General features: G+C 34.5%; 1 protein-coding gene across 1 annotated transcript in view; it reads left to right on the top strand.

Annotated features, from left to right (window-relative positions):
* Ccdc178 (coiled-coil domain containing 178) overlaps positions 1 to 27,347 on the top strand; it is a 345,498-nt gene that overhangs the window by 303,280 nt on the left and 14,871 nt on the right. Inside the window, exon 19 of the mRNA XM_015482201.2 lies at positions 4,708 to 4,842. Within this exon, the coding sequence (XP_015337687.1) occupies positions 4,708 to 4,842 (135 nt within the window). The remainder of the gene's footprint in view (positions 1 to 4,707; positions 4,843 to 27,347) is intronic.

Genomic DNA, 27,347 nt, shown 5'->3' on the forward strand with positions numbered 1-27,347 from the left:
CCCCCCCCCCCCCGACTCCATGGGTAATATGTATATTTATTTATTTATTTTTATTGATTTAAAAAAATAAATGACAGCGGAATGCATTATAATTCCTGTTACACATACACAGCACAATTTTTCATATCTCTGGTTGTTTATAAAGTACGTTGACATCAATTTGTGTCTTCATACATGTAACTTTGGATAATGATGTCCATAACATTCCACCATTCTTGCTAATCCCCTGCCCCCTCCCTTTCCCTCACACCCCTCTACCCTATCTAGAGTTCGTCTGTTCCTCCCATGCTCGCCCTCCTTACCCCACTATGAGTCAGCCTCCTTATATCAGAGAAAACATTTGGCATTTGTTTTTATCTGTTTAATAAGTTTTAAGAAATATTTATCTAGTTCTCACTGTCTGCAGATATGTGACATTTGGGCTTTAACCATAACCACTTGTCTAAAATAGTTGTTGTCATAGCCAACTATTAGATCTTGCATCCTGTCCATCATCTTCAGTATTTTACACTGTTTATTGGTTTTGATTATCTATTGTCTCTGATGTGTGTGTGTGTGTATGTGTGTATGTGTGTGTGTGTGACTTACTAGGCACTGGTTGTTGTCTTAAAGAAGGCCTTCAATTCTTCCCTTTCTTGGTTCTTCCTTTTCAAGGTTATTAGTTGTAGATTTCTTTCCCCAAAACTCTGTTTTTTATTGACCTTTTTTCTTTTTCATTTGGTCCTCAAAGAAATTCTCTACTTAAATGACTTTCATTAATACTCACAGATGGATAAATTTAAGGTCTTGGTGGTTCCCCTAAGCTAGAATGCAGGCTACTGAACATAGACTTAGGACACAAAGATGCTGTTCATCATTTAAGTTGGGGATGTGGAAAACATTACCATTCAGCTTTCTTTGTTTACACAGGTTAAAGAGCTCCCACTTGTAAAAAATTTCCTGCATTTTAAGGAATTCCTCTAAAATATACCTATTAGATGACTTTTATTGTATGTGTGGCTACTATCATATTAATTTTTTATTTTCTCATGATAGACTTATCTACATTCAAAGAGTGGTTCCACGTATCCTAGAGTCCTGTGATAGGGAAGTGAGTCTATTGAAAGCTAAGCTAGGCCTAAGTAATCACAGCCTTGAACTAAAACGAGCACTCCAAAAAAATAAAATAAAATAAAGTAGTATTTTGCTGTGAGGAATTATTTTATGAGATATCCGATTCCACTCAGTGACGTTAAAAGAGTTCATCCTACAGTCACTCTCTTGAAATCTATTATTTCTGGCTGAAACCTATGAACTTTTATTGTCTTGCTAGTCTATTATCCAATTTTTGAACAGAGTGGGTCCCTACTTACTTTTGTCTTGAGCATTCTGTCACAATAATCTCCAAGCATAATGTATGTGGATAAAGTTTTGTCATATATTTCTTGCTGATATCTGACAGGGGTAGACAGGCATTCATTTTGCATTAAAATCTGTTTTTAAGGATGCTCTGTGGCCCAGGATCTACAGGCCTTTTGCTTCTGAATGTCTTTATGACTACTATTAATCTAGAGGTGACTGCTAAAAATCAGAGGGAGACAAAGGAAAGCCATTGTAAACTCAAATTGATGTGTGTGATATCATAATTAAGAATTTGAACTTTAAGTTAGAAGAATATAAACTAAAGGTGGTTAAACTCTTAAAAATACAGATTTCTCCACTGCAAACTGGGTTTGTTTTTATTTTTATTTTTTTAAAAAGAATCTATGTCAGTAAATTCAACAAGTTCACAGTGAATACAATCAACCTATGAACTGTGCTATGTAAATGAATCACATTGAGTAGAATTGAAAAGGTTGGAGGATTTTTTGTCCATGTTAAGAAAGTCACATATGGGGCTGGGATTGTGGCTCAGTGGTAGAGCACTTGCCTAACCCGTGTGAGGCACTGAGTTTTAGATCCTCAGCACTACATAAAAATAAATAAACAAAATAAAGGTATTGTGTCCATCTATGACTAAAAAATATTTTTTAAAAATAAAGTAGCATATATACATATCCACTTGATTCAGAATGTTTAACTTAGACCATGACCTTCCATGTCAGTATATAAAGAACTAAATAGCAATATATTTTAAAATATGTTTCTGGGTATAATTTTCATGTATCAGATACTTGACAAGCAACGATGATTTCCTGATAATTTTAGTTTATTACCAAATAAACTTTTCTCTACCCTATCCCCAACCTAGCACTTTTAAAGAACAAAATCTTCAAGCTTTCTGGTCATATTTTAATATGAGATAAAGTATAGAGTCGCAAAGTTTTTTTCAACATGTGTATGAAATTATTCTCAAGAATGTCTATCATGATTGCTTTTCTTCTGTTGTTATTTAGTTACCCCTTGATGGCAGCTTCTTTACCCATTCCCACAGTTTAAGACTAAAGTAATTTATAATTTAAATAGAGGTCTGTAATGCACCTTATTATTAAGACAAATTTAATTAATATTATTTAATCACTGAAGCATGCTTCAGGTAATAGAGGACCACCACTCTATTCCTACGTGTTATTTTCTAACTCCTATACCCTCTGCCTCTGTTACATTAAGTGAAGTTTTAATATGATCTCATGTATTTGTGAACATTTCTAATGAGTTAAATTTTTCAAATGTCATAATGAGTATATCAGGATACAACATACTTTCCAATTTGGCTTATATTACAGAGAAAAAGTAAAAATAAGAAGCTTGCCAGGATTTCTCTTTGAAAGTAATGCAATAATCTTTAATAGCCTAAATTATCTTAAAACAACACCCATAAGCTTATTCTAGATAATGTAGTTCAACATTTAGTAAGTTGAAAGACCTATGTTTTTCATGGGTATTTTTGGTCCTAAATTAAACCAATTAACCAAAAATAGAGGCTTCATCTTTCTATGACCTGAACATAAATATATATGTGTCAGTCAGCTTTTCATCATCATGACCAAAATCCCTGACAAGAACAATTTAAAGGAGAAAAAGTTTCTCTGGGGCTCATAGTATCAGAGGTTCAGTCTGAAGTCGGTGGAATCCTTTACTCTGGGCCTGAGAGGAAGCAGAACATCATGGTGGAAGGATGTGGTGGAAGAAAGCTGCTTAGCTCATGGCAGCCAAAAAAGAGGAGAGAAAGTGGAAAGTCAGGGACAAAAACAATTCCCCAGAGCATGACTCCCTGTGACCTACTTCCTCCAGACACACGCCACTTGTTCACGGTTACAAGCTGGTAATCGATCCAATTATTAATCACTATTGAGGTTAGAGCTCTCATAATCTACTCATTTCACCTCTGAACATTCCTGCAGCCCTGCCTGAACGTTTTGGGGGACATCTCATACCCACATCCTAACACACATTTGGTTATAATAATGAATACTTGAGGATAATGATGATAAACAATTCACATGCAGTGCCAAGTGTTTAAAATAATTATATTTAAATGAGCTGTTTTATTGAAATATAGGTACAGAAGATTTCTCAAATCCATACATTGACTCTTGAAGTTTTACAAAGAATCCCACACACATAACCCAGATCACAACCCAGAACATAACATAAAGTTAGCATATTCTTAACATGTTTTTAGTCAAATATCAAAAGATTTCTATGAACCTTGTTGGATATCAAGCGTTTGGTGAATTTTCTTAATTTTTACATTCTGAAAAATATGCCAAGCAATTATCCACATTACCAAAAAAAAAAAAAAAACAGTTTTCAGTAACAGAATATATTAAATTTAAATGGTAGGAGTTTTAAAAAATTGTTTTTATAGTTAATTTAAGTTTATTCCATTGAAAATAACCTTATTGTAGTAATTCTGTATGGTATTGCTAAGCTAGCTGTTAAAGAGCAAAAAGTGCATTGCTTTGGTTACACTTCCACTGTTTTTGGTTTTTACATTGAATTTCTGAGAGAGAGAGAGAGAGAGAGAGAGAGAGAGAGAGAGAGAGCACACTGCACGGGGGAACTCTTTCTTTCACTATAGAGATCCAGTATGAAACATTCCATTGCTAAACATCGCGCCCACTGTATTCCAATGCAGTGACATGTTTCCATGTCACATGGTCAGAGGGAGGTAGAGTAATAAGGAGTTCTAGCTGGAAATTTCTTCCCTGTTATTGTTCTCCCTCCGCAGTTGATGGCTAAGTTAATTCTCTTTAGTTTTGTCATGCTCTGAAGCACACATTGCCAGGCAATGGTAAGCTTTATGAGGGGGGGCGGGAAAAAAGAAAGAAAGAAAGAAACCACAATGTCCATCAAAGTCTTCAAGTTACATTTTTAAACTTTGGCCTGACCTGATGTGCCATTCAAAAAAGCTTCAAAAGATTATTTTTTAAAGAAAGGTTCAATATGTCCCGAGGCTATCGGTTTTGAGTTAAACTGGGTGAAGTAGAAATATTTTACTCATCAGCTTTGCAGTCACAGAGTTTGCCTCAGCTAGAACAAAACTGCTGAGGCATTTAGAGAAAATTAACCCCCCATCCTGGCGGCCAGATGTGACTGGTTTCTGATGAATGCACATGAGTGGGCTGAAAAATCAAGGGAGTGTGAAATTCCTGTCAGGTCCGTACAGAGCAGAATGGGCCATTGACTGCTTTCTATATTTCCCTCCATCATTCTTCTTGAACACTGCCATTAATTTCCTCTCCTCCTCTGACTTGTGTTTTTTCCCCTCCCTCTTGCCTTTAGCTCTGTCAGCTGCAGAGAAAGCTCCACAAACAGTGGCAGGAGTACTTCAAACTGGTGGTCCTCTTCAGCCAGATACAGCTGGACAAGTTCCAGGCAGAATCTCAGGAGGGTATTCAGAAAATATTAGCTGTGCAGGTAGGTGATTGCAGGGAAGTAGGAAAGATCATTCTGATCTAGATTGAAAAGCAAATGATGGGTAGTGTGATGAAGCATTAAAACCATATCCCATCAGAGTTTTATAAATTTTTAACCTCTTTAATAAACTGGGATTGCATGAAGGATGAATTCAGTAACTTAGCACATACACCATGCATACTTTGGGGGAAAAGGGAGATTTGACTTATTTCTCACAAACCTCAGAACAGATTTTTATACATACATTTGGCATAAGTGTATTTTTTTTTTCCTTTCAAATCTTCAGGCTTTGCAGATGCCATTTCGGCTGTTTAAAAGATGTTGACAACAGTTATTTTGCGACACTGTTGTGCGAAATCTGCTTCAGTGAAAACCCTCTTATGTTTATTCTGTTTAACTATTGTCTTTCCTTTTTTGCTTTGCAAGAGGCTTGTCCTCCCATGCAGATTTGGAGATGACTCTGTTTGAAAAATAAGCCATTTGGGACTAGCATGTAACTGTGGTTCTACAAGCATGTGACATTTTGCCATCTTTGTTTCTGTAAAAATATTTAGTGAATCAACTGCCTTTAAGACGGAAATATTTTAGAAATCCCTGTGATGACTATTACTGCAATATTTCTTAAAATATTTCAAATGAATGTTTTTAAAAACCATTTTCGATAACTTACAATATAAGCAATGAATGCCAAACTCTAAACCAAATCTTTTTTTTTTTTTAACATTTTCATTTCACATGCACGTTATGGTGCTTTTACTACAAATAAGGAAAAGTGCTTTGCAAAACATTTCTGAAGCTACTAAGCTATTTCAAATTTCATTTTCACTGATGTCTATTTTCTACTGATGATGGCACATGTGTGCATGTGTGCTGTATATATATGGGTTCCATTGATGATGGATTATAACAAAAAGTTTTAAAAATAGAAAATTAAAAGAAAGCTTTTAAAAGGGAGTGATTAACACATGTAGGTTAACAAAAATTTATTTACAAACTTGAGTATAAACTACAATTTCATTAGTTTAGAAGTCAGGAGCATTTTGTTTTCCTTAAATAGTCTGTTAACATATAATGCATTAATAATTATGTGGTGGCTATGGCCTGTGATTTCCTTTTAAATATTCACAGGTTATCTGCACATTCTGATTAGTCTAAGAAAAAGTTCCATACTTCTGCCCAAATATAAATGCTCTTAAAAATCTTACAAATAATCAATTCTCACTGTGAATTATGATGTATTTTTTTAAATACTGAAAATAACATTGGAATATCTGTGAGTTTTTAATCCATAACCTTCAACAATATTTATTCTAATTTTCATTAGAAATTCACCAACATATTCTTTACCCAATTTGGTTTTAAATTGCTTATTTTTATGGCTATTACATACAATGGAAATGAAGGGACAGGCTAGGCTAGGTGGGAACATCTACCTGGCATCTAAAGACACAGCAGCCAGCTTGGATTTTGTTTAGGAAACTCGAGGAGCAAGAAGTTAGTGTCTTCTTATCTGCAAAAAAATACCTTTAATTTAGTCTTTAATAAAAATGTAAAAAGCAAGTCTCAGAATCATGCTACAAGACTGTGCAGAGATGTGCAATCCTCTGGGTGGGAGTGGGGATGGAGTCTAAAACATTTCAGCGTGGTGCACACTGACCTAGGCGCCCCAGCTGCTGCTAGCCTTCCCAGCCCCAATCTCCCTCCACATTAAGTCCTTCAGTCTCTTTCAGCCACTCCAAACTTCTCACTCATCATGACACTTGCTGTATAAGCCTTTCTTTCTCTCCTATGAGCAAGCTCTTCTTTCCATAGTACTCTTCTTTGTCTTATTTGTTAAGGAACATCTCTCTTAATTCAGTCACCTGGTCTACAAAGTCTTCCCTGAGTCCTTCCCCCACCTGCCATTGCCACATGAATCAACTTCTGTCTTCTTGGACCAGCTGCTGCACATTGTACACATCATTATATTACAAGTGTATTTCCATCTGCTAATTTGCCCTGCTTGTGGACAAGTGCTCCTTTCTAGAAGTTACTACGCTCTTTCAGGGCCTTACTCCATGAGTGAAACCCATTCAGTTCTCCCTCAGTTGTTTTTAGGGTGGAGAGAAGCTAGGTAACTAAAGGAGTTTGATAGAACCACATGCCTACCTTTGTTTGGGTTTATATTCCATATTTTTTTTAAAGAAAAACCTGTGATATAATATATTTGTGGAGTGAGTTTGTGGGTAGCAGTATATACAGTTGATTCAATATGGCTAAACATCGCTTAACAGACCAAATGCTGTTGTTCTCCATTTTCATGATTTAGCCTCAGGATTCCTTTAAGTGTCAATTTAGAGGAGAATAAATGATGCTTTATATTTTGAAATTGTATTCAAGTGATACCATAAGATATTCATGAAGTATTGGATAAGAAAATTATTTGATGAACCTTTTGAAAAATTAATTGTGTATAACTGATATTGAGCTAAATCAATTCAAAATAAATTTTACACAGTTAAAAAAAATTCTTCATCCTTGCACACTTGGAGCAATTCCTTTCAGGACCACTAAAAGGCAGTGATACAGATCTGTAGTTGGCAGAATACCAGGTGGACCAGATAAGCTTTTAAATGACATGATCAACCAGAAACCCGTAAGATGAATGGTAACTGGAATAAAGAATTGGCACATTTTACTTCAAAGCTTTTTCTATGAAAAAGATTTAGGGATTTTAGTTGACCCCAATTTTAATATGAGCCAAAGCAAACTACTACCGCCTGGGAACCAAAAGCATGGGCTAGCACTAGCAGTCATATAAGACTTTTTCACTCTGACAGTGTTTGGCATATTTAGTGTGATTATTATTCAATTTTTCTATCATTCCTTGTTTTATCTTCAATATGTTTAACCGGTGATGTTTAATGCTTTTATGGCATCTTATTTAGAAAAAAAGGCCAAGCACCAATGAGTCGTTCAAATGAGAGATTGTGATGTAACTATAGGGCCTTAGTGTGATCTAGTTTCAGTAAGCAAATATCTTTTTGTCTGGACTTTTTCTTAAAGTGGGTATGTCTGCAGGATTTTATATAGTTTGGAAAGCATAGTTTTAGGACCATATTGACACTCTAGAGAGCAGCACTACAAGAAGATCAAGGAGAGGGAGAAATACAGAAAATTTGAATACTTAACCATAAAAGGAAAAGGCTTTGAAAAGTCAAATATCTGAAGGGCTGTAAGTGAAGGTTTGTATATACTTTATTGAGCTCTAGAAACCATTGGGACCAAAGAATGGAAGAGGTTAAAAGATGGATTTGGGCCAAACAAGAATAAATTTGCTTTTGAGTATTGCTGTCCAAATGCACACTATTGATGCTCAACCAGAAGGCAGACGAACACAGGCCAGGTGTGTTAGGAACTACACTGGTTGAGGGGAAGCTAGTAGGCTGAGTCAGAGGCACATGCTTAGGGCTGTACTTCTCCTAGGCTGTCACCTTGACCTCTATGCACACATATTGGTGTGCCGTGCCTCTCTACCCAGTAGTACGTAAGCCTTCTCAACTAATATTCATGTCTTATTTGTTCATCTTTGTCTCCCTGGAACCAACTACATTTCTGGAAATGTGATGAGTACAAAAATTTTGTTGAGTTAATGAATTGATTATTAAGATAAATATGATAAGCTCAAAGGTTCTTTCCAGCTCTAGCTGCCTGCAATTTTGCATGTTAGTAAACAAAAACATTTGCTAGTTGTTTTGCTGGGAATTTTAATGGCACAGAAGTGATATTTTCATTCATTTAACATGTGCGCACGTGCACACACACACACACACACCACAAAATGCACATATAAATAAGTACATAAAGCCAACCTAAGTTCCAGTATCTGGAAGGGAAATGAAAGGAAGCCAGAAAAAAAACACAGAACAAAAATCCCAAATCCTTTAGCAATATTATATAAAAGAAAATCTGAATCTTTGTAAAATCTACAGAACTTATTTTAAAATATGTATTTTGAACTTTTGAAATATATACATTTAGAGATACTATGTTTGAGGAATAATATTGCTAAATCTTACTGTTAAATTGTAGATAATAATAAATATAGTTGCAATAATTTAAAATGTCTGTTAGAGGTCTGGAAATAAGATTTGTCATTCCAAAACTACAAGAGAGGAAATAAAAGTACCATAAAAACTGAACAATTCAAACTGCAGGACAGAAAAAGGAAGGGCATTGAAATATACAAAGAGCAAATGCATTAGTGATTATAATTACTGTAAATAGTTTCCTTACACAGTTGAAAGCTGTAGATTTACAGATTAGTCATAAAAGTAAAAGCCATGTTATTTAGAAGAGATGTACCTCAGGCAAATAGAAATTTAATAAAAAGCATGAAACAAAAAGGTCTAATCTAAAAGAAAAGAAACTTTGAGGCAAAAAATAATTAGACACTCAGATTTGAGTATTTATATTGATAAAAGATAAAATCTGTTATGATCTATCAATCATGAACTTAATGCACATGACAGCATAGCTTCAGAATATATGAAGTAAGATCTGGTTTGAGCCCAAGAAAAATTTCCTATCACAATGGGAAATATTAGCATATATTCTTGAATTTTTTAAAAGTAGAAGAAAAAAGAACATCACTTATATATTCGCAAAGAGATCCAACTGTAGAAAATATATATATAACTATATAAAGACAGATTAAAGGGAAAGGCTATGTTTTGTTCAAGATATACTGAGAAACAATTGCTAACAAGAGCAACAGTGTATTCATTCTAATAAAAATAACAAAACAGTTTAAAAAATATAATCTTTAACCTCATAAAATGATCTTGATAACTTGATAAATGAGGCACAGAGATACTGCTTAAGAAAAGGGCAAGACTATCATTATTTTCTGATACTATTGTGTTTTTGTTATCTAGGAAAATAAACTGAAAAAAGCAATAGAACTAATGAGACAGTTATTTAACATGACAACCTGAAATATAAAGCTCCTAAGAATAAACAACAAAAGAGATGGTACAGTCCTTTCAGGGAGAGCTATTAAAAACGACTGAAAAGACATAAGCAAAGATCTAGCTAAAATTAAATATACATCATTTCCATAAATGAGAAGATTATATTTAGAGGATACTAAGTACAATCATGCTCAAAACCCAGTGAAGATTTTTCACTGAAGCCCAAGAAAGGATTGTAAATGCATCCACAGATAAAAATTCAAAAGAATACCTCTGACTTTGTTTTTAAGAAGAAAGAGTTGTTGGGTTGGAGTTAGGGACTTAAGCTCCTGTAGAGCAAAGCATAGCCAAAAGCAAATAATCCATAAAATTTAAACAATGTATAGATTCAGGAATGGACAAAAATTCAGAACAAAGTACTTGAATGTTTTCTTTAGAGAGTCACATAGTGAATATTTACAGTTTTGCAATTCGGAAAGTCTGAGCTGAAATGACAACTCTTCCTTGTAATAGGAGAATAGCCATGGACTATCCTACATAATGGATGTCCTGGGTCCCAATAAAACTTTATTCACAAAACCAGCAGCAGGCCTGAGGCTGATCACCAGGATAGAGAATCCAAGAAAATCCCACAAATATTTGGAATCTAGAAGATAGCAAGAGTGGGATTTCAAATTGTATATTTTGAGGGTGGATTATTTATTTGTCATCTGAGGGCTAATGTATTTTATGTAATATATTAATAATGCTTACTTGATAATCTATATAATCTATTATGCATATTTATAATAATCTACTTTGTGTATTTATATAGATATAGAGGAAGAATTTACACATCCATGATCTTTTAAAAATAAACAGTATTATGTAGCTTTGAGTTAGAATTAGGAAATCCTTATTGAAAGTACTGTTAAATTGGACTACATAAAAATAAAAACTTCTCAATAAAAAAAATCAAGAATCAATAAATGGGATGAATTCAAACTAAAAAGCTTCTTCTCAGCAAAGGAAACAATCAATAACATGAAGAGAGAGCCTACAGGATGGGAGAAAATCTTTCCCACCTGCATCTTAATTCGAGCATTCATCTCCAGGATACATAAAATACTCAAAAAACTCAACACCAAAATCAAATAACCCAATCAATAAATGGACTAAGGAACTTAACAAACACTTCACAGAAGAAATGCAATCAATCAACAAATATACAAAAAAATGTTCAACATTTCTAGCAATTAGAGAAATGCAAATCAAAACTACTATTTCATCTCACTCCAGTCAGAATGGCAATTATCAAGAATACAAGCAACAATAAATGTTGGCAAGGATGTGGGGAAAAGGTACACCTTACATTGGTGGTAGGACTTCAAATTGGCATAACCATTCTGGAAAGCAGTGTGGAGATTCCTCAGAAAACTTGAAATGGAACCACTATTTGACCCAGCTATCCCACTCCTCGGTTTATAAAAAAAGGACTTCAAATCAGCATACTACAGTGATGCAGCCATGTCAACCTTAATGGCAGCTCAATTCACAATAAGTAAACTATGGAACCAACCTAAATGCCCTTTCACAGATGAATGGATAAAGAAAATGTAGTATATGTACACAATGGAGTGTTACTCAGGCTTAAAGAAGAATGAAATTATGGCATTTGCAGGTAAATGGATGGAACTGAAGAATATCATGCTAAGTGAAATAAGCCAACCCCAAAAAACTAAAGCCCAAATGTTTTCTCTGATATGCAGATGCTAATTCACAATAAGGAGTTGGGGAGGGAGGGCGGCTAGGGATAGAGGTTCTTTGGATTAGACAGATAAGAGTGAAGGGAGGGAAGAGGGTATGGGGGTAGGAAGAATAGTAGTATGAAGCAGACATTATCACCCTATGTGCATATATGACTACATGACCAGTGTGATTCTACATCATGTACAACCAGAAGAATGAGAAGTTATACTCCATTTATGTATGGTGTGTCAAAACCATTCTACTGTCATGTAAAACTAATTAGAACAAATTTAAATTTTTTTTAATCCCTTAAGGAACCTAGGGGGAAAACTGCAGTATTTATAATATAATACAGTTAATATAAAAATAACCTAAGCAGTTTCAAATCAATATGAAAGAATACAACCCAAAAGGAAAACAGACCTATTTCAGAAGACACTGTTAAAGGACATGAAAAAAATGCTCAATATCTGATGTACTAAAGGAAAAAAAAATTAACAGTAAGTAAAAAAATACTTTATTTTCAACCATTGTGCTAACACATTTTTAAGATATTAATTAGTGTCTATAAAAGAGTGTAAACTGTCATGTCTAGGACTATGTTGTTCTATTACCAAAATTTAAAATCTTGCCTTCTTCAATAGAGTAATCACATTTTATACTCGAGAAATATTCCCAGTTTTGTATAAAAAGGTCTAGTCTAAGGTTTTCCATAGTAGTATTACTTGTGGTGGTGAAAAATTGGGCATAAGATGAATGTCCAATATAAGAAGAGATAAATAAGCAGAAATATGTCTAAAATATGCAAACTAAGCTGAAATTTTGAAGAATGGGGAGGAACTTTGTACAGACAAGAAATTACTTCTAAGAAATATTAAGAAGAAGACAACTTACAGAAAAACATCCTAGGCAAATCATTTTAATTGTAAAAACTAAATGTATAATGTATTTGGTATTTTAATATTCTATATTTTGGTAGAATTCATAATTTTTTCTATAGCCATACATGTTTAAACCCACAGAAATAGGTCTAAAAGGGTGTACATCATTGATATCAGTGGCTGACTTTGACAAAGGGAGTAGGATTTGTGGTCTGTGTGGCTCAAAAGGTTGGTGAGAAAGGAATTTCATTCATGTTTGTTCATGTATTGAGATATTTTATTTTGTTTTACAATTTACCTATTAGGCAAATAATTATTGGAAACTTACCATGTACCCAGTCACTGTTCTGGGTACTGGGGGTACAGTAATAAATAAAACAGACAAAAGTTCTTATCCTTATGGAACTTAATCCCAGTGGGAGAAGCAAGGCAATACCGAAACAAGTTAAAGATACAGTAGTGCTGTCTGCAAAGGATAAAAAATAAAATAGAGGATGAGCATATGAAATGACAGAATAGGTACAAATTTGCATTTAAAATAATTTTGCGTTATAAATTGTGTAATTAAATATTTCAAAGAGTGAACCTTTAAAACTCCCTCATTTCTGCATTGAACTGAGAATACAGAATTACCTTCCCTGAAGAGCACAATTTGACTTTTGATGTACATGGTCAGTGAGTTGGTTGGCTTATTGCTTGCTTAGTATCATCTAGGATGTGAAAATGGAAGATCACTGTGAGAATTATGTGTGCCTTTCACATAATAAACAATTGACTAGCATAGCTTACTTTCTTCTCTTTTTTGCCTGATATTATTTTAAGGTGATTTAAAAGTATAACAATTTCTTGCCCAAATTTGTGACTGTCACTAGTTATAAAAGTATTTATATGTTCTAATATTTTCACCATCAAGAATTTGCAACACAAGAGCTAGGGTATAGCTCAGTGGTAGAGCACCCACCTAGCATGTACAAGCTCCTGTGTTCGATCTTCAGCCACACACATACATACACAAACACACACACACACACACACACACACACACACACACACAGAACTTGTAACTCTATGTCGGACATTATTTCAAACTTTTGGGAATTCAAGAAACTACATATAGGGACACAACACCTCTGGCCATATAACATAATGAAAGAAATGCTTGGTTGATTTCAATTTTTCTGATTCCTGCCTCAGCTTTTAAGGTATGCATAAGCACATAAACAAAAAGAAAAATTAAATGTTCTTAGTTAAAACATTCAAATAAACGAGTCACATTTTACCAAATATCTTTCTTTTGAGATGTAAAATCAGCATTCCACTCTCATCCAAAGCTGACTATTACAGCTAAGAAATAAATATCTGTTGCCAAGAGTCATTTCAGTGTCAGAATATGGTGTCTGAAAGGGAAAAGAGCTCATTTCTTCTCTATCCCTACCTTTAGGACTTATTATCTCATTATCTTTCTGTGGTGAAATTATACCTCTAGAATTTCATTTTGATTGATATGTGGGGAAAATGTAAAATATGTAATTTCATAACATATTGAAGCACTGAATTCACACCATACTTATTGAATACCAATATAATACATACAATACATATCATATCCTTGGACCTTAAGCAATTTACAACTAAGGTGAAGAATATCAATTAATTTTAAGACATATGTCTTGGGTATCTACTGTGGGAAAGGTATTTTACTGCACACTAGAAGTCCAAAAGTGGAAGATATAATCTCTGTCTACAAAAAGTGAAAAATATCACAGTGGAAGAGGTCACAATATATTATGTAAACAGAAATGAGGGCAAGAAGAACAGTTAGTTTAATCTGAGAATGGAAGGAGATTCCTAAACTCTGTTTTGAAGGTTCAGGGAAACATCAACAAAAGGTGGATTGGGGAGACAGCACATTGTACAGGGGAAACAAAAAGCAATTTGGTTATTAGTAGAGCATAAAACGCAAGACAGGGAGTATCAGAGATGAAAGGAAGAGGCAGATTAAAACAATATTAGGAGTTAATTAGTTACATGGTTAAATGTTACCAGGAACAAACAACAAACTTTATGGTTGGCCAAAATGCAAGCAGAGAGCATTCCTTAGGCCTGATTTCAAGGAAACACCTTTGTAAAAGAATGAGAGTGAAAGGCATCCAGCAATGAGTGCCTGAATATAAATGGAGAAAGAGGAGGGCTTTGTGGGGGTTGTAGAGGTGGGTGCAGCTTAAAGCAGAGCAAGCAAGCGTGGAGACCTAGCAAACAGACTCCAGGGATATGACAGAGATATTCATTTTGTTGTTTCTTTTTAACAAAGCATCTATCCAGTCCCTACTGTGTGCCAGTGTTCTCGGTGCTTTATAAATCCTAATCAGTGTAATTTTCAAGGAATCCTATGAGTTGCTGTCAAAGGATCCCATTTCATGGAAAAGGACACTGGAGCATAGGGAGTAGTAATATGTTTTGCCCAGGGTTCCATAGCTTAAATCCAGGCAGTTTGGCTGCAGGGTACCTGCCCTTAACCTCTTTGCCAAAGCAATTCTGTGTTACTGAGATTAGATGATGTCAGAGGAAGGCAGTAAGAAATAAGAGCCAAGTAAAGTCTTCAACAAAGCCACAAATATCAGACTGGTTAATTTAGGTTTGACATCCCAGGAGTGCACAAAATGTTCAATAAATAATTTTTGACCATCCAGTCACCAAAACAAGTGCTAAAATATTAGCATGTACTTCTTAGATATTTCTTTTCGCAGTATTTGTATGAATGAACTTACCCTCTACCTATGGGGCGAGTACACTTAAACCATAAAAAGTATAATATGGTAATTTTGGAGAAACATATGAATTACTGGGTCAATTATTTCAAAGAACCTCCCTAAAGATGCACCCCGTGTGTGTGTGTGTGTGTGTGTAGGTGTATACACACACACACACACACACACACACATATGTATATATGTATTACACTCAGTTAAATTATAGTCAACTCCTGAAAACCAAAGATAAAGCAACAGTCTTAAAAACAGCCAGAAAATTAACATCTCATCAAGAACAAGGAAGAACAGAAGACATAGCAGAGTATCTCTAGACTGGTGAAAGAAAAACAAAAACAATCAAACCAAAATCTCCTGATCAGCAAAATATCTTTCAAAAATTAGAGCAGATAGCACTAGAAGGAAATTTGAGGGAAAAACATCAGATATGACAGATATGTAGGCAAAATTAAATAATTTTTATTGTCTTATATTTACTGAAAAGAATTAAATTTGAGTACAATATATTGTTATAGGTAGTGTTTATAACAAAAGTGCATATAAAATAAATGAGAGCCATAATATAAAAGATGAGAGGATAAATATAGTTATTCTGTTACATGTTTATTTAATATGAATGTTATGATATTGACCCTAAGGAAACCAGGGGAAGAAGGCATATTATAAATCCCAACATTACATATCGAAGGAGATACAGCAAAAAGCCAATATAAAAACTAACAAAGAATACTAAAAAACTATGTGATTAGCCTAAAAAGAAGCAGAAAATGAAAAACAGAAATAAACCAAAGACATTGGAACAAATTTATGGAAAATAGAAAATAGATGACACTAAGTCTATCTCATAAGTTACATTAAATGACTGGACTAAAAATCCCAGTTAAAAAAACAAATCTAGTCACATTACATAACATTCAAGACTCAATTTTATATCATCTCTCATGGTGTACATTAAAAGTAAAGCAAATAATGGGTTCAAAGTTAACAGATAGAAAAGGCATACCATACAACACCAAACCTACTGCTGTCAGAAGCCTCTATTAATATCAAATAAATGAAACTTCACAACTGGAAATGCTATCAGTAATAGAAAGGGTTATTTCATAAAGGGAATCAATTAATAAAGCACTTGTAATGATCCTATGCATGCATTTTATAATGGAATAAGTTTCAACTTTGGCTTTTTATTCTTGATATGAATCTGCATGGATTATCATTTAACTGGACCCAACACTTGACTTGAAAAGTCTTCTCATTCCTTTCCCCTATATATCCCTCAGCTGTAAAGTGAATATGTTCTGAAACAATTCTTATGTTCTCTCTGAAATGAACTAGAGTCCAGACAAACATAAGAATAAGAAAGCTTCAAAATATCTAAAGCAATTATTGAGAAAAAATAAAATAGAAATTTAAAAGCACAATTATAGTTTGAGATTTCAATGTTCCTCTCTCAGAAATGGATAAAACACGAAGACAAAAACCTCAGTAAAAATAGGGACAATTTGATCAACCTCATAAACCAACTTGACCTGCCTAACATTTTGAGAAAAATGCATTCAAAGATGTCTGAATTTGCATTATGTTGAAGTATACATGAACATTTCCAAATATAGACTATATATTGAGTCATGAAACAAGTCTTAATTTAACTCATTGGAATAGTAAATAATATATTTTTGACCATGTATAATTTTGAAATTATTAAAAATGAATGATTAAAAGATACTTGTAAAATCCCCCAAATGTTGGGAAATCAAATCACATACTTCTAAAAATTGATTCTAAAGAATTTAGGCAACATTTTGAAGAAAATTTTAAAAGTTCATACAAGATTAACAATATCCACAGGTGCCTGTAGGTAACAATTGTAGCACTACTTCATCTATTTCCTTTCATTTGAAGGTAAATAAAAGAAAACCTTCATTAAAATTTAATTTAATTAAACATAAAATGTTTAATTAAATTAATTAAAATTTAATTTAATAAAATTAAATAACATGTAAAACCAAAACAAATACCTTATTTCATTTTAAAATAAACGTATTTATTTCTGATTGTTTTATTTTGAAATATTGATTTTATGTGTTCTGTGTTTACTCTTATGTGCTTAAGTTTATGTTTTTTTTTCCTTAAACTTAACAACAACCAAACAAAAAAACCCTAGGCTTTTTTTAATCCACTTGAAGCCCGTAGTACATTTTTCAACTGAAGGAGCCATGTCAACGGTGTGGGGGAGATGAGCTTTTCAAAGACAGAACTTTAAGTTTGAAAATTAGTGACTAATGGAGCATATCCAGTAGGTATTTTTCATACAACTTAGCATCATCATTACATAATGATGCTGCTTTGATGTGAGATTAACCCAGACACATGATTTTTCATTCAAAAGTATCAAGATTGTAAAACAATGAGCAATACCATTACAACAAGTGGTAAACATTACGATAAAATCTTAAAGGGAAAAATTGTAAAGAGGTGAAATATGAAGGAGGCTTATTCACAAATGGTGCCGAATCTATTATATTTGATAGGCAGACAAAATATTAGGAAGATGAAGAAAAGGATTCAGCAAAACAATGTGGAAATGGTATGTTACAGAGTTAAGAAAAACAAGTCTCGATATTGTTTGATTGGTGTAAAGTGAATGCCAACTAAGAAGTGAAGTTTGATACACTACATATGCTACCTCAATCCACGCAATGGAATAAGTTTCAACTTTGACTTTTTTATTCTTGATACGAATCTGCATGGATTATCATTTAACAGGACCAACACTTGACTTGAAAAGTCTTCTCATTCCTTTCCCCTATATATCCCTCAGCTGTAAAGTGAATATGTTCTGAAACAATTCTCATGTTCTCTCTGAAATGAACTAGAGTCCAGACAAACATAAGAGTAAATTTGTCATAGGCTTACACAGCAGACTTTGATTTCATGAATAGCTGAATGGCTAGTGATAACAACCCTCTCAGGTAAAAGAGAGGCTTATCCATTTGTGGGCTTTGATAACCAGGTGCAGAGAGTAGAGGCATTTGTCCAAAGATGACCAGCAAGTAATGACTCTTTGAATTAATGCTTGGTCCATGTGATTTCTACCTCAAATCTCTCCTCATTAAAAATTGATCTATGGGGCTGGGGATGTGCCTCAAGCGGTAGCGCGCTCGCCTGGCATGCGTGCAGCCCGGGTTCAATCCTCGGCACCACATACAGTAAAGATGTTGTGTCTGCCGAAAACTAAAAAATTAAAAAAAAAAAATTGACCTATGATTTCTTCAGACTGAGTCCCTGTTTGGGTCACTGTACTCTCAATCAACTCTCAGAATAGGGCAGATGGTGGACTCACAACAAAGATCTCAGGTTGGGATAGTCAAGTCATGAAAAAACAATAAAGGCCCCTGCACTAATATTATGGGATGTATCGACCTCTTTGTTCCTTAACTGAACATGAACCTGTTTCAAATTTTACCACCAGGCCCTGAGTTTGAGAAATATCTATCGTTCTGTAGTACATACTTAATTCTGAATAACTCACTGAAGATAATTTCTTCACCAAAGCCAATCTGCATCAGATAAGTCCCTCTGTAATTGTAGTCACCTGAATTAATTATGATATTTCAACACAGCTCCAGTCAATGTGTTGATAGACATATCAGAGGGTATAAATACATCTATTGGAATGCTAACCATGGTTGCAAAGCAGATTATCTTATTTAAAGACACTGGTTTTAAAATTTAGACATTTAATTTAATTATCTTTTCCCAGAAGTATATAAGGAAATCAGAAACCTAGTGTGAATAACATTATCTTCACAGAAATGAAAACTTGCAAGAGCATTTTTTTTTGCCACAAACTCAATAATTTTAGTATAATCACTAACTATGTTTTTGTTTTACAGAACCAGTATGATTTGGAAAAAGAATAAAATTGCTTTTAAAGTACAAAAATAATTATGAACCACTTGAAACGTAATGTCTGTGTTTTATTTCTCATCAGAATTCATTAGTGTGTAACATCAATAATTTAGCCCATCATTTGCCAACACTGACTTGGCTCAGTAGTTCAATCATGTAACCCTGTAAACTCACTTTCCATTAAAATGAATGTTGCTGACAAAGGATAACTAAAGAGATACTTCATTTATTAACTAAAGAGGTACTTCATTTATCAACATTTTTAAATTAGGAGTTTGGGGCCACAGAAGCTTAGCTGGATGATTTATTTGAAGGATCTTTATATTAGACCTAAAGACTTGTTCCAAATCATAGGATGCTTCCCACAAAGATAATCGCGTTTCATTTGTGTAACATGTGACTTGGGGCTCTCTCTTTGGAGGCAGACATAGCCACCTGCAGGGAATCAAATGACCTACCCGAATGAAAACTTGACTGCTTACTGTAAAATTAAGAAATGTGCTGCACTCTCCTCTTTTTGATTTACTTTTTTTTTTTCTGTTGGGCATATTTCCTACAAAACCTATGTGACATCCAATATGCTAACATCCTGACATTAAAATTGATTTGAAGTACTAAGAGAAAAAGGCTAAAATTAATTACTGATGAGTGTAAGCCACCCCAGCATTTACAAATCGTACCTTAGTACCATCATCCTCAGTTACCATGGAGGATGGTTCCAAGACACCTCCCCACAGCATACCAAAATTCACAATGCTCAAGTTCTTTGTATAAAATGGTGTAGGCATTTGCATATAATCTATGCACATCCTCTCATTTACTTTAAATCATCTCTAAATTTCTTGTAATACCTAGCACAATATAAATGCTATGTGAAGAGTTGTTGTACTGCATCGTTTAGGAAATAATAACCAGGAAAAAAAAAAAGTCTGCACATGTTCAGTAGAGATGGCAATTTTTTTTTTCTCCAATATTTTTGATTCACGGTTGGTTGAATCCACGAATGTGGAACCTCTGGATAAAGAAGGATGACTGTACATTCAAATTCCTCTTTGCTTACTCCTGACCTACACGTTCCCAGATTCAAATGCCTACAGATGTTACTCACACTGTTTTGAACAAGATAGTTTGATTTTTACAGAGTTGATCCCACACCCTGCTACAGTGACATCATACCATTTTGGATGCAAAAAAAAAAAAAGCAAACAAGCAGATAAACAAAATCATCTGCTGTGCAGAGAGCAAAGTATGGAATAAAATGCTTATATATGTCGAGGGTTTCATCTCATCAGCCTTTAAACATGCATCCTTGCAAATACCACAGCACTGCACGATCAGATCCTTTCTTGCTTTTTTCATAATAAATTAAATGCATGTTTCTTATTAAAAACTGTTTTGTACAATGAGGAGGATCTCGGCATTTAGCCTCAGAGTTTCCAGCTGGCATCTTTCCCTGTTTGGGATCAAAAAGTTCTCAGCCAACTGATTCATTCAAAAGTCAAAATCCGGGGCTGAGGTTGGATTATAAAATGTTATCTTCACTGGATCAAAACTACTTTCTTTTTTCTCATCTCTTCTCATACCCATGCTATCTTTCTTATGCCTGGTAAAAGTTCAGGTAGGGGGAAAAAAAACCTCAAACATTTTGAATAAGAAATTATTCACTGCACATGCCTTTTTAGTATATTCTATGGGCTATTTTGTGAAGAAAGAGAGAAAATTTTACTTTATCAATACAAATAATAGCCTCTGGGGACAGGTGGTAAGTTCCTGCGACGTTCATCGGCTCCATTTCTGCAGCACCACTTTATATTTCCCATTTGTGTGTATTTTATTTATTTTTTTTAATTTTTTATTGTTGGTTGTTCAAAACATTACATATTTCTTGATATATCATATTTCACACTTTGATTCAAGTGGGTTATGAGCTCCCATTTTTACCCCATATACAGATTGCGGAATCACATCAGTTACACATCCATTGATTTACATATTGCCATACTAGTGTCTGTTGTGTTCTGCTGCCTTTCCTATCCTCTACTATCCCCCCTCCCCTCCCCTCCCCTCTTCTCTCTCTACCCCCTCTACTGTCATTCATTTCTCCCCCTTGTATTATTTTTCCCTTTCCCCTCACTTCCTCTTGTATGTACTTTTGTATAACCCTGAGGGTCTCCTTCCATTTCCATGCAATTTCCCTTCTCTCTCCCTTTCCCTCCCACCTCTCATCCCTGTTTAATGTTAATCATCTTCTCATGCGCTTCGTCCCTACTCTGTTCTTAGTTACTCTCCTTATATCAAAGAAGACATTTGGCATTTGTTTTTTAGGGATTGGCTAGCTTCACTTAGCATAATCTGCTCTAATGCCATCCATTTCCCTGCAAATTCTATGATTTTGTCATTTTTTAATGCACAGTAATACTCCATTGTGTATAAATGCCACATTTTTTTTATCCATTCATCTATTGAAGGGCATCTAGGTTGGTTCCACAGTCTTGCTATTGTGAATTGAGCTGCTATGAACATCGATGTAGCAGTGTCCCTGTAGCATGCTCTTTTTAGGTCTTTAGGGAATAGACCGAGAAGGGGAATAGCTGGGTCAAATGGTGGCTCCATTCCCAGCTTTCCAAGAAATCTCCATACTGCTTTCCAAATTGGCCAAACCAATTTGCAGTCCCACCAGCAATGTACAAGTGTACCCTTTTCCCCACATCCTCGCCAGCACTTGTTGTTGTTTGACTTCATAATGGCCGCCAATCTTACTGGAGTGAGATGGTATCTTAGGGTGGTTTTGATTTGCATTTCTCTGACTGCTAGAGATGGTGAGCATTTTTTCATGTACTTGTTGATTGACTGTATGTCCTCCTCTGAGAAGTGTCTGTTCAGGTCCTTGGCCCATTTGTTGATTGGGTTGTTTGTTATCTTATTGTCTAATTTTTTGAGTTCTTTGTATACTTTGTGTGTATTTTAATTTGGGCTGTCACAATTGACCCTTGGAAGGAAGATTTTGTTAAGCCCATTTTATAGTTTAATTAACTCCAAGGACAAATATGAACTAGTCCCTAATGGCATGGCTCACATGTGGGAGAGACAGGTTTAAATCACATGTTTTCTGATTCCCAATCCAGACCATGCCAGTTGAACAGGCCACTGCTGTGGGGCTTGGGGCTTAAGGGTGGGAAAAGTGTGGATTTATTGTGGAAGACCATGAAAGACAGACAAATCAATACTGGGTGCAGCTAATAGTGAACATTCATTTTAAGAGTTATAGTATAAAACTGACGTCTTAAAGAGAAACTTATCTAAGCTAAATTCTCAGTGAAAATATTTTGGAAATGGAGTTGACAATTTACTCCAAAAATGTAGGTACGCATAAGATTGGGCTTTAGAAGAGCCACAGAGAAAATGAAGAAGGAAAAATAATGGACATCCCACAGGCACAATTGTACAGACCTATTAGCATAAAGGATTCATTAGATGAGCAACAATTACAACAAAATGACCCAAAGCTCTGTAGCCAAAGATAATCATAGGAATGAGAAAAATTGGTAGGGTCCAAGGTGAAGGATCCCTTTTACGTCATACAGAGCTTAAGGATGAAGCACAGTCATACACGAAGATGAGCAACTAAAATGCTGATTGACACGCAGGTGACTCAGAAAGACTGTTGTAACAAGTTTTATGAACAAACATTAAAACTATAAAATGGATGCACTTTGAGGAAGTTAATAAAATAAAGAGAAAATCAGAGGAAGAGGAGCAAGTACTTTAGCAAATCCCTGGGTTCAACTGGAGGAAAGCATGACATCCGTCCAAAGAGAAAGTATAGGAGATCAAGAGTTAGAGCGAGAATAGAGTTTAGCTATGTAACAAAAATCACAGGAGGAAGGTTTTATGATGGCTGTCATCAGTGTCTGCAACTGCAGCTGAGAGCTTGTGTATGGTCTTAACCCCTTCAGCTGCTATAACAAAATGCTATCAGCTGGCTGTCTTATAAACAACAAACATTTATTTTGCCTCATTCAGAGGCTGTGAAATGCAGGACAAGCGGCGAGCAGATCAAGGATGTGTTGAGGGCACCTTTTTATTGAATCATCTTGTGGTACAAAGTGCCAGGGAGATTTCCAGGACCACTTTTATAGGGTCACTTAATCTCTACTCACTTCCCAAAGGCCTCAACTCTTAAATACCACTGCACTGGGGATTAGGATATCATCCTAGTGTTTGTGTTTGGGGACACAAACACTCAGACCATGGCATATGGCTTTGAGATATGTTTCTTTTATTGAGCATATAATTTATCTGAAATGAAGACATCCTGTTTTATTCAGGCAGTTTCAGATTTCACCAGGAACTTGAAACTTTAGCCTGGAATGTGAGCATCTTACTCTCCAACGTATGGTTATTTTTCTTTAAGACTTCCCATGACCACTTAATGTAGAGCAAAGATTTTAGTTAATATTATTGTTAAAGAAGGAGCAAATTATTTTTCTACAGTAAACCCAAAGTTTGAGGATTGTATTTTGTTTCTTGTTACCATGTTGTGAAAAATTTCACAGTTGTAGCATTTGTTAAACCAAATGGCTGTTTTAATGGAGTTATGTGATACGACATATTAACCAGACTTAAACCATTATGACATAAACTGTTTGTTATGCTGTATATGGTTGCTATTTATAAAATTTGGATAATTAGTTTTACATTTCCAAAAAGTCCACCAAAATGCACTTTTGAACTGCCCATGTACACCTATAAACATTGGGCATGAAAAGAAATACACAGGAGGCCAGCATTTGAACTTTCCAAGTCGTCTTCCATACATCTAGTTTTATTAAACAGAAACATTCATGAATACTCCTTGATATTTTCCATTTAAAAAAACAGCTGTAGAAATTACAAAGCAAACAGTATAAGACGATACTTAACTCACTTTTCAAGCAAAATCAAAATGAAAAAATGTGTAAGATAGTACTTAGATGCAGACAAATAAAAAAGACTTTTCACATGTATATTAGAAATGGACCTTGGTAGCTGGTAAATGGATACAAGAAAGACTCTTGGGGAAAACAATAACATAACAACTTTATTAGCAAAGAAAATAGAGACTGTATTTATAGTTAAGTAGCACCTATTACTGAATACCTTGAGATAATGAAAACTTGCACAAATTCCTGTTGACCAAAAGAGATTATAGAACACTAAGAAAATGTGAATAGAAGCCAATCAGCAAATTCAAATGACACAAATTATAAGAGCTAAGTAAAATAGGTAATGAGTGTACCAAGTCACAGAAAGACAGAATGTTTCTAAAAATCCTAGACATGGCAAACATCTGAGGAGGGGGGAGGGAGTCAAAATAAAATAGAAACTTTGCATGTGCTTAATATCAAACATCTGGGTAGGCATTGTAGATATCAAATATAAACCAGAATTATTTCTGCTCTTATGAAAAAAATCTTAACCATAAAAAAGATAAGAGGCAGCTTTAGTGTGATAAGTGCAATACCAAGGTAAAAGAGAGAGGCAGGAAGATTATCCAGACAAAGAACAAAGAAAATGCGAAGATCTAGACCTTAAAGAAAGACCTTGCACATTACTGGAATTACAATATTAATGTCCAATTTCCATAGAATGCAATTGGATTTTAGCTACAGATTAAGCAAAGAGGGCAATAGGAGCCAGATCTTGCAATAAACTGTGTGGCTTGAAAAGAAGCATGTCCCCACTCAGATACCTTATCTGGGTGGAAAAGGAAGAAAGGGAACTTATGGGCATAAAGAAAAAAGTGGAAGATAATAACATCCGAGTCTGAGAAAGCTTTTGTTGGGCTGGGGTTGTGGCTCAGTGGTAGAGTGCTTGCCTAGCATGTGTGAGGCACTGGGTTCCATCCTTAGTACCACATAAAAAAATAAATAGATAAAATAGTTATAAAAAAAGAAAGCTTTTGTATGCAGATATGTGCAAGGGAGAAGGTTGGTAGAGAATGGAAGGGATGGGGTGGTGTAGAGGTTTCATGACTAGAGGTGAGGAAACTGATTAAGGCGCTCTTGTCCTGTATTCAGTTGGGACAGCTAGTGACCAAAGGGGTGTAATGTCATTGCAGATAGGTATCTGGGAGATAATGAGGGAGTACAAATGACAAGACTTTTCTTTGACTAGATGTGGATCTAGTCTAATGTAGATCTAAACTAGATCTAGTCTAGTTTCTAATTTACATATATCTTTTATTCCTCTGTGAATCCCGATTTGTGAATTCAACAAAACACTATCCTTCACCATTCATTCTTTCCTTCCTGTTTTGTTAAATAAGTAATTTTTGAATGACTACTGAATTGAGGGAAAGAGATAGAAGAGAGCTCTATCTGTTTCCCTCCTGGGCACTCTAAGTCTTCTCTGTTACTGCTTCCCAGTTCTCTGTGTACCCTCACCATCCTCAGTCCTTTTTATTTTTTATTTTGAGACAAGGCCTTGCTAAGTTGCTGAGGGTCTTGCTAAATTGCCCAGTTGGGCCTCAAACTTGTGATCCTCTTGCCTCAGCCTTCCAAGTTGCTGGAATTACAGGAGTGCACCACCAGGCTTGGATAGATTATTTTTTAATATTTCTAACATATTAATTGTTGTCTCAAAGCATGACTCTTTTTCTTTTGTCAAATAGATTTGGACCCTGAAAAAAATAATATATTTAGTTTTATATCCCAAATAAAGCTAGGTACAATATAAAATACATATTGTTTGAAATACACAAATATGTCCATATGATATTTATGATAGATGCCCACAACATGTATATATGATATGTACAGTCCTAGGTACTGTAGTAGTTTTGCTCGATGGCAGACCACATATGCAAAAGTAGTCTCATGAGATTATGTCTCCTAATGATGATGTGGCCATCTCAGTTTGTATAAGCACACTGATGTTTACATTGACAAGATCTCCTAAAGATCCATTTCTCAGAACTCGCCTTGCTGTTGAACTATTCATATCTTCAAAAGTCTCTAAAACCCTTGTAAGCAGAGGTTATGATTTATTCAGTATTCTATCTTGCAGAGTGAGTGTAGGGAAACTCTCTCTCTCCTAATAGGAGAAACCTATTTCACTAAGGTCTCTATAAATGTTTGATGAACAAAATGTCAGTGTTATCCAAAGGATTACCTGAGATTGAACTGAACAAATAATCTGATATTAAATTAATTAATAGACAAAATAGACCAGCAGAGTGTTAGGGGCAATTCAGTGTGGACAAATTCAATTTGTCTACACTTGAAGAAAAAAAAAATTTTACAAGACATGCCCTGGAGGCAGTGGGTTTTTTAAAGCAGATAGAGGACAACTTATTTTTTAAAAAATCATATTTGAGAGATCTCTTATGTATTAATTTTCCTGGTTCCAGACTGCTTTTAAGGCTAGAAAGAAATCAAGAAATTGTGTAAAATAAAAAAAGTCATGGGATATATGTAAAAGGAAACCTACAAATGAACATTTCTAGGAATGTGACTATAAAGGGAACTTCTATTATAAATTTGCATACATGCATAATCTCATTATTCAAGTAAACATACAATACTAAAAACTTCAGAGAGCCAAAATAAGAGAGTCTATGGAAAAGAGAATTTCAACACTGCTGCAAAATTAACACTGAAAAATGATTGTCACTATGTTAATGTGCAATAAAAAGAGCAAGTATCCAGGTATATCCAAACTAAAGGGGATACTGAATCCTTTTGTTATTATATGCAACATTTTCAAAAAGACATTTTGTTTATTTTTAAGTTGGACCTAGTGATCAACTATTTTTAATAATAAGTTAAATTCAGAAATGGCATAAATATATGTCCTATATTATTCTTAATTAAGATAGGCTACAATTCATTGATGATAAGGAACACACAGGCTGTATTTGTAAGACAAATGACTCAAAACATTGATAAACTCTGTAGATATGACTTTTTCTCTGTAAAAAATATAATTTGCTACCTAGAGAGATCAAGTCTATAGTTTCTAGCTAAAGCCCATCACTACTGTGGCTTAAACTGCTATGCCAAATGATAGATACAAAGAAAAAATAAGTTCCTAAGATAGCTACAAATTATACCATAAAGCAGAATTACTGCAGCAAACTGTCTTCAAGCATAGGTTGACATAGGCATCAAACAAATTAAAAAATAATAAACCTATTAATGTATCATAAAACAATTTCCTTTGGCCAGATTAATAAATTTAGTTTCATAAACTATTTTTAATAAAAATAAATACAACTGTAGTAC

Source organism: Marmota marmota, unplaced genomic scaffold (genome assembly GCF_001458135.2).
Source record: "Marmota marmota marmota unplaced genomic scaffold, marMar, whole genome shotgun sequence".
Classification (NCBI taxonomy): Eukaryota; Metazoa; Chordata; class Mammalia; order Rodentia; family Sciuridae; genus Marmota; species Marmota marmota.